General features: G+C 31.4%; 1 protein-coding gene across 1 annotated transcript; it reads right to left on the minus strand.

The window, feature by feature from the left end:
* Nucleotides 1–884: 884 nt before the first annotated feature.
* LOC140988176 (transcription factor MYB61-like) lies at nt 885–2576 on the minus strand. Its single transcript, XM_073457151.1, has 3 exons — nt 2361–2576; nt 2133–2262; nt 885–2042 (listed from the first exon to the last, which is right to left on the minus strand). The coding sequence occupies exons 1-3, from the start codon at nt 2491–2493 to the stop codon at nt 1103–1105; spliced, it is 1203 nt and encodes a 400-aa protein (XP_073313252.1). The 5' UTR covers nt 2494–2576; the 3' UTR covers nt 885–1102.
* Between the last annotated feature and the right edge of the window lie 10383 nt (nt 2577–12959).

Raw genomic sequence — 12959 nt, forward strand, 5'->3', positions numbered from 1 at the left:
GATTATATATTTAAATCATGATCATGAACATCATTATTGAAGATCGAGTTAATTCATAAAATTTTGTTATAGTTTTTAATTATTATTTGGATAACAATAATTCATTTATATTAAATATGTAATTTGTAAAGATAATATGTGAACTTTTGAATTTTTAAAGTTGATTATATATTGTAGTTATAAGTAAATTATATGAAAAAATTACTTATCTAAATGAATATGATATTTTCTTAAATCTAATTGGTACCACAAAGTCGGACAACTNTACATTTTTACCACTTTGATTTTTAAATAGATAATAAATTATTTCTGTTTAATTTTAAAAATACCATATATAGAAGATAAAATACCATTATTTCAACAATGAAAAACTATATTTAATTATAGCTCCTCAAGAGATGCTTGTCTCTTATTTATTTATTTTTTTTTAAAAACGTAAAGTAATAAAGAGCCACTTATTCATTTATTTCTTAAAGAAAAAGAAAAAAAAACATTTTCGTGACAAATAGTAGTTAAGTAACAAACATAATTGATCATATTACTCAAATTAAAAAAAACTATTTACAGATTGATTTTGTTAGACGAATATCTTATCTAATCCAACTCATGAAAAATATTATTTTTATGACAAAAAAACTTTACTTTTCTGAACCGAGTTGACATGTCTTATGAATATTGATATTTAAGACCTTCTCATAGATATTTATACGAGAGACCATTTTGCAAAAAATCAACAACATATATCAACCAATTAATATAATAAAGAAGCTAGTCAATAATGTAAACCATAATTAGTTTTTTTTAAAATTAAGCGAGTAATTTATTATAATTGAATATAAAACTGACATCTAGTCCCGAATTTAATCGAAAGAATTAAAAACTAAGAAAATTGAAACGAGACTGGAAATTCTTTACAAGTTGAAAACAAATGATGAAACAGGATGAAGTTTTAATCGGAAAAATGTGGGTACGAAGAAACTGCGAAATTCTGTTTACAATCCAACCCATATTTACAGGTTAAGAAGAAATAATATATAAAAACTGTGTAGCACACGACACCTATTTCAGATCAAATCAACAGCTTTTGGAGAACTGTGATGCTTCAAGAAAATCCAAAGGTGGCAGGAAGTCTCTGAAATTGGTTTCTATATAATTGTGAACCTTGTAACAATGGCTGATGTAGTAGCTGGTTTGAATGCCAATTTCCATTACTGTAGGAAGCGTCTGTTGCAAAAAGTGCTTGTGATTTCGATTCCATGTCTAAGTTTTGAGCAATTTGATCGTGGATTAAGTTGTTTCCCAGTATAAATGGAGTTTGCAGATACTCTGCCCACTTGATACCTTCCGGGATTTCGTCTTCTTTCTCTGATTTTGCACAATCTGTAACTCCCCAAGAAAAGGGATTATTTTCCAAGCAGCTGAAATCTGTTTGAAGATCAGAGTTCGTGCTGCTTAAATTCTGAAACTTGACACTGTCATATGATGGGGTAATGGGATTTTCGGGGCCGAAATTCGGGTACGGTTTTGTTCGGGTTGAGGTGGAGATGATTGAGCTTAAAATACAAGGTGGAACGCTGGATATGTTAGAGTTGAATTTATCAGAAATAATTTCTGAAGATTTACTGCTTAAATAGGAGAAAAGCATCGTGTTGGGATTCGTAGAGAACCCGGTTCTTGGCCCGTGATTGATCTGCTGATTAAAGGAGAGGAATCCAGACAGATCAGATGGCTTGACTGGGCTATTTTCGTGGCTGGAAACAAACCTGTTAAGGAAGAATTCTTGTGTCGGTTTCTCTTCCGCGAAAGCTTGATTTTTCGAGGTTTCGGACTCGAGAAAACTAACTTCGCTCGATCCTTCCGACGTTCTCTCATTGTTTTTGCCGTTTGGTGATGCCTTTTCTTGATCCTCGGCTTCCGCGAGAGGCTTATGTGTAATGGGATCAATGCCCTTTTGCCTTAGTTTTTTCTTGATGGATGAATTCCACAGGTTCTTGATTTCATTATCTGTTCTTCCGGGCAACTGCACTGCGATTTGGGACCATCTAATGTAATAGTAAATATGTCAAAAACGTTAGTATAAACATTGTGTAACGGAGCAGTAAATTACTTTCACTATTGTCATATAAATGCACCTGTTTCCAAGAACCGAATGCAGGTCGATGATCAAATTCTCTTCGTCAAGTGAAAATGTCCCTCTTTTCAAATCAGGCCTTAAATAATTAATCCACCTCAATCTGCAACTCTTCCCACACCTTTGAAGCCCTTCAAGATTCGCCACCAAAAATGCATGAAATGACCAAGAAAAAAAACCCAAAAAAAAAAACCAGCCCGAATTCGAAAAATTAGAGATTTGCATTCACCTGCTAGCTTTGGAACTGAGCTCCAGCAGCCATGACCATGTTTAGTTATGTGTTTTACAAGTTTTTCATCTTCCTCCGGTGACCATAGCCCTTTTCTTAGCTTCTGCTTGTAGCAACAAGAATGCCTGCCCATGTATATAACTAGTACAAGAAAGTGCACACCAAAAGTTGCCAAAGGGAAAAGATGGAGAAATGTGAAAGAGAGAGAAGGCTTAGTTCTGAAAATGAGACTGCAATAGGAAGGAGATATAAAAAGGAAGTCACTGTCAAAAATATTATAATTAATTTTAATCATGAAATGGGATTTTATTTTTAAATTATAAATGAAAAGAAATTGTAAAAAAAGACTTGAATATGTCTTATCAAAAGGGTTTCAAGAAAATTGTATATTGAGCTTGACAGCAGTTGTGGGACATGGAAGACGGATATTAATTTGGCGGAAGAAACGTGATTTTTTTTATTATACTACTTCATTGTTGGATAGAAATTTGATGAAGTCAGCCCATAAGTTTCATCAACTTATACAATTTTTCGTCTGTTAAATTTTTATTTGTTTTACTAATTTTTAATTTTCGACTATTTTGATCAATTATTAACATGTTTCAGATATATCAGTATTTTATCAACAATTTCTGATACCAAATCAGCAATCCAAGGAAAATTAACTTTTAAAAAAAAAATCAAAACCGAACTTCAAATATCTAGTACACCTAAACCTAAGATCATACAAATTAGTTGACAAACAATGTTATTTATCTGGTATTAAAATGTGTATTTTCCCCTTGAACATGAGAGTTGTTTTCAAAATTCACATGATATTGTTTTTTACCTGGCCATTTTAATTATAACTGAAAATTAATACTAAAATATGCACATGTCTTTGTATCCAAAATCTTGTCGGTTCATTTTAATACAAGAAAAATTTATGTGCTTGTAGCAATGTTACACAAATTATGATTGATACAAGTAAGTATCAACGATGCTGCATATAAAATGTGTCTTGATGTCACTCCTATACAAAAACTGTTGTATGTGGTATTAACAACTGAGATTACGGATGCAAACAAACTAAATCAAGCCGAGTATTACTCATATCCAAGATCAAACTCAAGTTCGAATGAATTTAGCTGCTCGGAAAACTGTTTCTTTTTGCTCGAATTCGAGTTGGATTGATGTCCAAATTCTTAGTCAAGTTAATTTATTGAATAGAGGATTTTACCATGGCACAAATTCAGTATTATAGAGATTGTATAGAGCTTCAAGAAAACCCCCTCTAATAGATTAAATTATTCAAAGATTCCAAACACAAGAAAGACAAAAAAATATGTAAATGGGAAGATGTTATTTTAGAGAAGAAATTCCCATGATTAGCAATGGCTACCAATCATAGTAGCTAGTGTGCAATTAATTAATTTTAGATTAACAAAATCGTGTCGTAGTTAGACATTCTCTTGTCTTGCCTATTTCACAATTAATAAATAAATAATAGCACTCGGGACTCCATTTCTTTAGCAAATTTGTGACATCTGGCTTTGGAATTACTGGCTTTGTTCTTTCTTGGTTTTGTGAATAATGTGCTCATTTTAAGGCCTACACAATTAAATTTCTTCGGGGGTAATGTTCTTGCTTTGCTCTCATTTTACATATATATATATATATAGTATAACAAACATATAAATATATATGATTGGATTAAACAAATTCGCGACATAAGTAATCCATTAAATTTTAGAATATTATAAATGTAATGTTTCATATTCGACTACTGTCATCACTGTATTAAGATGAGTCTTTTTAGCATACTCATGTACTCACTCACACGCACACTAGTAAACTTTTCAGGAGGTCAAGCATGCTTAACTTTAGAGTTCTTATAAGATGAGCTCATGAAAAGAAGATGTAACTTTTTGATATTAGTGATTCCTATCAAAATCTTTTAAGTATTCCTCAACTACACAGTCTCATACTTGAACAATTTTGGAATTTCTCTCATTCCGGTGTAGGATCAGTTCATTTATGTACTCTTCACCTAGAAGCCTGTCAGGAGCCACTCATTGTCCGTGTAAGCTAATGACACCGACTACCACCCCGTCCTCTTCGACCCTGGGTGTCACAATAAACATCCATCCAATAGCATAATCGATTTTGTACATTAATATACAGTATTATGAAAGGAAAAATAATTTTTCTTTGGTCAATTTACTTATGCCCATAGTTTTAGTCCACTTAGGTAGCGTTCACTTTCGTAAATAAGATAGTGTATGATAACTTATAGTGTGTGATTATTAAAGTAATTGAATATGATATATAGTGGAGATGAATACATAATAATATGTTTAATATGATTGATTACAATTATGATTAAATGAAAAATATCATTATCTAAATCTAAATTACCCTTACAAGTAAGATTTGAACGAAAGATTAAAGTTTCACCAAGCCATTAGGCCAAGGGATCCTTGGCAAGACATAGTAGAAGTTTTTCCATTTTGTTTCCATTTATACGAAACAAAGATTATTTATTTTAACTCTAATTAAGGACTAAAAATCATGTACAAATCCAATTATCAATGATTTTTGAGTTTAATTTTTTATTTTTATTTTTGTGAATAAACATTGTGTGAGAACCCGAATTTCCAACAGTAGCTAGCAGCAGCTAGCAATATTCAGTAGCAATGCAAAATTCCAGCAGAAGCTAACAACTCCAGCAGCAACTCCAGCAGCAACTAATATTTCAAAACTGGTATTTTCCAGCATATAGAATCCAGCAGCAGAAGAGTTCAGTAGCGCGAGATTCTAGCAGACAGCTACTGATTCTGCTTATGACTTGTAACTGAAATATTTAACATGAAATAAAGAATCTTAATGGCAGATTATGGCCATTAATTGGGAGGCTAACAGTCAGATTTTTGTCTATAAATAACACCCTCAAGTCTCTGAATTTGTTGTCACACAAGTCTTGAATTATCACTTGAAAATTGAGCTAAGAGAATGTATTTTCGAGCTGTAAAATCCAGTAGCGAGAGCAAATCAAAAAATGTTGATTTGTCAAGCGTCAGAAATTGCAAACGTGGTGTCAAAAAATTTTGATTTGTTGGGCGCCGAGTTAACAATAAGAAAAAAATAATAATAAAATAACTTATAAACCAAAAGTTAATCATTATTCTCATTTTCTTACCCAAGTGTAGTTACTCAAGATTAAATTTAATTGGATATAATAATCCCGTTTGCATTGAAATTCTCTCATTATCCCAACCACTGCATCAATCATTTGATTCTTCGAAAGGAATCATCGGAATAAAATAACTGAGGAAACTTTTCGTCATCCACGGTTGATTTTCTCAACACATTTTTTTATATTGTTCTTCCAATTATTCTCCCAAGCCTACATATTATGTTAAATAAATAAAAATCAATTAAATTTTTATATATTTTTCTATTAATATAAATGTCAAAACCTCCAATTTCACGTTTTAAAAACAATAAAACAAAAAGATTGTTTCTTTTTTATAATTAAAATCATATTCTCGTTTTCTATATATTGTTTGCTAATTGCGACAAGTCTAAACATAAACAATTAATTTTTTTAAAAGATTGATTAATAGAATAAGTTAATTTGGTCGTAAAGTCATAGCCAACAACCACAACAATGCATCTGTCTCGCAATTTGAATGGGACAAATTTGTTATCACTAATATTCCACAAATTAAAGATTTTATTAATCTGACAATTAATAAATTATTGGCTATATTTTAATAAATCGGCTGCATTAGAATCTTTATCCTCCATTTGATTAGTTTATATGTAAGGGATTAAAAAAAAACATATGCAATAATGAACGTGTACGACTTATTTAACTCGTTTTATTTAATAGAGTGGTGATTAAAATAATAAGAAAAAAATGATTAGTATATGATATGTGTGTAAACGCATCGTGTTGTCAACTTGTCATGACAAATGATTTTATGGTTTTCTTGACAAGTGAGAGCTCAAAAACTAGGGTCGTTCATTCAGATTTCTAGTGTTCCTATGACCTAGGAGTTTCCGGTACGTAGATCCAATGGTTTATCGAGGGTCACATGTATTTTTTCATAAGAATCATCGTGTGTGATCACGCGAAAAATATGATCATATGTAAAGGAAAATATAATTTTCATATTAAATTTACTTTCCCAGATTAATTTTTCCTTGATTGATATGATTTTGAATATTTAATTATGGTTTTGTTTTTTTTGATAATGTGATAATTAATATCATAATTATGCTAAGATCTTTGTGATATAATATCTGCTAAGATCTTTGTGATATAATATCTTGGTTTAAAAAAGAGTTTGTTTCTAATAAAACTCTTATTTTCTATGTTGTGTAGGTTTTTTAGTTGATTAACCCTAGGGATATAAATAAGAGGATTCATCTCATGAAAAGTGTGGTGATTTACGCAAAAGCATATACATACTCTTACACCTTTGCACGCCATAAGCTTTAGAGAAAATAATCTACTAGGTTGCTGCTGATTGAAGAGTGCTGAATCCATGTGTTTCCGTGATTGTTGGAGACATCTGTAGATAATAATTGTGAATGAGTTGACTGAAGATTTGTTTTTGTTGCTCCAATTTTGACATCGTGTTTTGCTTTCTTATATACTGTTTTAATGTGGTTCTTTGTTTTAGGAAGCATTTTATTTACTCAATGTGTTGAGAAAATTAGTTTATGATTAAAATCACTAGTGATAGTTTTTGTGTAAACTCTTTGGTTTTCTAGTGATTATTTTTGCTCTGAGGCACCGCGCAAGTATTTATACTTGTGCAAAATTTATTATGTTCCTTCATATTTACTTAAAGTTATTTTGTGTTACAAACTTATATATTCCACTGCATGTTGTTTGAAATGTTGTAACATTTCACATAACACTTAATTATGATAAATACAAATTTACGGTTATACACTGTCGTACTAGTTTTACTTTCAATCAAATTATACCCCATACCTTACAATACGATTCAGAGAATGTTTTTTTGCATAAAGATAAATTTGTTATGACTGTTTTCTATCATTGTTCCAAATAATTATTGTCATATTTCATTTCAGATAAAAGATAAATGACGCCTCACATTGATTATTATTTATGTCACGACCTCATTACGACTGAATTATAGCAGTTCAAATCTGAACATTGCAATCTCTCTATATAAGGCCGAATGAAAGAATCAGAATTTCCTCTATACCCGAATCAATGATCGATGTTCCAAGAACATGAAAATATATTTTTAACAATAAATGTTTGGAAGTACATAAATTTCCAGAAAACCAATCTATATTATTATTAAAAAAAATTTAGTATGATTGAAGGGACATATTTAATCTGTGTAAGGATTTAAATTATAAACTTCAAACGACGGACATTTTGAGACATTTTGAGATATATGAAATATATTATAATTACTATTGAAATTGTAATATTTGATATGAATAGATTTGAAATTTACTTGAATTTTATTAATCCAAGCAAGAAAAGAAATTTGAAATCGAGTGAGATGCATCAATCCGAACACAACCTTATATTATAATGATTTAACAAGTTGAAAAACATTAAGCTTGAGGTGGAATTACAAAAGTGCCCTTGTAAGATGTAGTTAGTATGTAATAATCAAAATCAATACAATGAATAGGTTTTTTTTTTTTCTTTAATAAAAAAAGCTTTATTAATTAAACCTTCCAGAAATCTGTAATGAAGTGTTTGTTACCCACACGCCATGTATGTGTTTGAGTGTGGAATATGATTGGTAATAAAAGATCAAATATATTTAAAATATTTATTCAAAATTAAGACAAATATACCAATGTTTATTTTCATATAATAATAACTAAACGTGAACAAGAAATCTTAATTTGTTTGGAAATTTTTTCACTAAGTCTTTCAAATAAAATAAAATTTAAATGATTATATTGTAGCTTAAAATTAACTTAGAAAATGCAAATGAATTATTATTTCAAGACACCCAAATTAATTTGACAAGGATATATATATGACTCAAAGATGGTATGCATATATTGTAAAAAGGCATATATAGAATGACATAAATTTTTTAAAAAAATTATAATTTTAAATGTTTTAGATAAAAAAAATATGAAAAAGGGAGTTTATCTTTGAAAATAGGCAACTCTAAATACACATAGATTTTTTATTATTATTATTACTATATATAATTCCATTCAAAGCTTAGAATCTTCCAAAAAATTTCACCACATGAACCAATCACTTTCTTTGGGACAAATTAAGTGATTCAGTCATTCATATAGTATACTTTGCTCATTGAACCCAAGATTTGGAAGTCATCCAAAGTTCGAGTCCATTTTCTACTATTGATGATTAATAAGTTGGGTTTAGTTTTTTCTCCTTTGACGTTCTTAAAACTAGACCCCTTGTAAGATCTTTTGTCAAAGGGTTAGCCAAGTTGAGACTAGACTTCAAATATTCTATAGTTATTACATCTTCACATATCAATTTTCTACCAGAACTATGTCTCAATCCAATATGCATGTCTCGACTTTCCATTGTAAATAATGTTATATTCCCTTGATAGTGTAGCTTCACTATCACGATGTATAGCAAATGGAGGCACTATTTTCAACCACAAAGGAACTTCCATTAATAGGTTCTTCAACCATTCTGCTTCCTTATCACAAAAAACAAGAGCTATAAACTCGATCGCCATTGTGGAATCTGTCACGCCCTGAGCTCGGGCCCCGCGCCTGCGTAGCTACACAATGAGCTCTTATAACAACTATTTCGTATCCGTCCTCGCTTTACGAAAATTTTAAGCCAAGTTGCGACAGAAATCCATTGTAGCTCATTATAAACTCATTTCAAATTTGTAATTTTTATCATGTTGGACAAGATGCATCACAATCACCCCTCTTTCAGAATGATACATTCTCGCCGCGGTCTGACCTCTCGATCCACCAGCGCCAAGAATCTAGAGGTGGCTCCTACATGTTCAAGAGGTGGCTCCAGTCATGTAGCACTTTGTCCCACATGTTCAAGAGGTGGCTCTCATACACGTATCACTTTGCCCCGCATAGCACTTATTTCCCGGCGTTCCTTGCCGGCGACTGTCTCTGATACCATTATGTCATGCCAAGAGTCTGGGCCGAGCTTGCGTGACTGTACAGTGGGCACCTATAGCAACTACTTCGTATTCGTCATCGCTTTACGAAAATATTAACCCAAGTTGTTATAGAAGTCCATTGTAGTCCATTATAAACTTATTTTAAATTTTTTATTTTTACCATGTTGGGCAAGAGGTATCACATAATCATCAACACAGTTTTCTTTTTGGAACCCCAAGATATGGCTCCTTTACTAATTATGATTATCCGTCGACTTGTGAATGAATGATATTCTAGATCGGATATCCAACTAGCATCTTAAGAAACTATTTTCTCCCACATTGTGATGCACCTGGACTAAAAATGTGTTATTGCAAGATACAATAAATTCATAATAATGTTGTTTTCAAAGTACACACTTGAAAAAAACACTGAATACCTTAGATTTATTCAAACTTGATAACTGAATATTTGTATATTGTTTCTGCAGCATAACAATATCCAAACAACGAGTATTTTATCGAAAAACGGTTTTTTAGAAAATGAAGTATAACTTGAGTGCAAAAACAAGTGCAATTTCTCACTCTTAAATTTATTTGATCACTTTATGTAAATGATGAATGATTCAATATTTAAAGTGTTTCAATCATTCTCTAGGTTAGGAGATGTCTTTTGGACCGTATCCTTCCGTTCAAACATCAAAAGACACCCAAAACATGGAAGAGATGCCATAAATAACCGTTCAATAATGGTTATGACACGAATGAACACTGTGAACAAATGTCTCTGTTCGCGACGTGGTGCATTGTGCTTCTGTTTCCTCCCATTCTATTTCTTTGGTTCCTTCATGTTCTTCATGGTTCCTTCAGGTTCCTTCACTCATTTCCAACATGGTTATTTACATTTTTATGGAAATCACCAAAAATAATATTCGTGTTCTTTAAATTCTTGAAGTTTTTTTAGATGATGTTCCAAGAATTAAAATTAAACAACTTGTTTTGGAGGGAAATTATAATTGTCATATTTTTCTAGCTAATGACGTGATTAGAAAGACTATTACATATGTTAGAGTAGGTGTCCAGCGAGCCAACTTATGACTTGGACTTTTATTGACTCTAATGTAAAACGATCTTTATTTTAATAATAGTTTACGATTTTATTCAATTATAACATTATTCTTTATATGTATACCCATGCAAGCTGCATAAATAAAGTCATTGAATATACAATAAGGACCATGAGGTTTGCCCCTCAACGTAAAATCATGAAACTCATTAGAAAGTGTACCGTATATTCTAAACAAGTTCCTAGTCGAATCAGTGGCCTAAAATAAGGATAAAGGTCATTTGAGCTTGAAACTAGTATCTGTAATGTAAACGTCATGTTTAATTGATAAGGGCATGAAGATATTCATTTATACAGATGAGTGATCATATGATGGTGCACTGAACAACCCTCCCTCGGATTGTCTAAGTGGTTCTCACTTATCGAGTGGAATCGTCCACGGTTATTGTTTTATATCATTAATCTTTTGACCCAAGACAATGTAGGGACTATATGTACTAGCATGCACTTTGATCCGTTTACCGACTCTATTGAGAGTCATCAGGTGGCGAAGTTAGGTATATTTTTGAAATACGTAAGAGCAAATGCATTGTAGCCGGGGATTCGCTGTTTGCCTACGGGTGAAGATATCCTACGTGATCTGATGAGTTAATAGTACAATGAGTCTCTGGCTAGAACAAGATATATGCTTTACGAAAAAGTGTTTTCCTAGTTGCACATACCAAGCCAATATTAATACTCAAAGATAAATCACATCGTTATCGAATTCATATGCAACTCTCGATATACCAATAGATGCAGATTCAATCGAGATATATGTGTTGAAGGGATCATACTGTACGTTAACCATGACTTAAGGTTCTTGCATACACTATTAGCGAAACATAGGGGATCATGGAGTGATTCTACCAGACGCTCTTGCCATGATCTGATGGATGCAATCAGAAATGAGTTCTAACATTCTTGATCAATGAGTTGATGAAAAGAATATGGCTAATTAGCATAAGCCCAAAGAAAAATAAATATTATTCTGAATCACATAGAGATATGAACCCACAACTAGTTGTATCCATGAACCATTGAGGGTCACATAAGTATAGAATTTTGTGTTTCCGTTGAGAAAGTCAAAGTTCAAGGAGTTGAATTTGACGATTATAATTTGATGGAGATCAAACATGATGCTTATAAAGGAGTTTATAAGCTGATTCAATAGAATGGAAGAAATGAAAGTTAGCTTAATTGCTAATTGAGGAAAGAGATTGAAACTGCCTATTTTGGTGAAGGAGTTCACTAAACTAACAGCTGTCCATTTAATTTCGAAACGTGCAATCTTCATTATATGAACAATACTTGTATTCTTGACACATCGGCGCTGTCAGGTAGTCGGTCGGAGTTATAATGAAAATTTTGAGTGAATTTGAAATTAACTAATTAAATAATAATACTAATAGTGATGACGACTAATATGCACAAATTCTGAAATTCTTATAAAATATTATAGAGGAGTCTAGAGTTAATTAACTAATAAATTAATAAAATAAATTAGATAATGATAATTTAATTTTAATTAATATATCTATGCATGTATTAAATGTGCATGTTTAAATATATTAATGCTGATATATACAATTTGTATATGAAGAAATAAAATTATGTGTATTTATATATTATTAATATATCATATATTATCAAAAATTGATAAATACATGATATAATCATAATATGAGAATTTTATTATAATAGAATTGAGGAATCCTAATGGAAGAGGGATTTCTAATGAGTTTAGGAATAACACTCTATAAATATACCATTAGGGGAGGCATATAACACAAAATAGTATTTGCACCTAAAATTTTCACCCCACATCCAAAGAAGTTTCGGCCAACTCCAATAATTTTGGCGAAAAAATTTCGGTCAACAAGTTTTTTTCATGGCAGCGCCCTATGCTGCTGCATTGACTCAAGATTTTGGAAATTCGGACGATCCAGTCTAAACGCTCAAATCGTTTTTGCTTCTCTAGTGCGATCCAAACGAGGAACACAGTCTCTGATCGTGGACAAGATTTGACAATCAAGAGAAGGAAGATCCGTTCATAGGGATATACAAGAATAGTCATCTCAGATAACATCGGATTGGTTTGGTGTCTAGCGTTATATACCCGTAAGTATATAAACTAAACACTCCATGAAAGTTAAATAAACATACGACGTCCAAGGATGTAAAATTGAGATTGAGACAAATGAAAAATCAAGTTCAAGATCGAGTATACTAGGTAACTAGTTATTAATCATGCACATGATGAGCTAGATGACATGAATGGCTTCACAAGTTCATGCTCTGGTTCTCTCATATGGCCAATATTAAAGGGACGTTTGTAAACTCGAGGGCCTACAAAAAAAAAAAAAAAAAAAAAAAAAATAATAG

Source organism: Primulina huaijiensis, chromosome 11, assembly GCF_012295235.1.
Source record: "Primulina huaijiensis isolate GDHJ02 chromosome 11, ASM1229523v2, whole genome shotgun sequence".
NCBI classification, from domain to species: domain Eukaryota; kingdom Viridiplantae; phylum Streptophyta; class Magnoliopsida; order Lamiales; family Gesneriaceae; genus Primulina; species Primulina huaijiensis.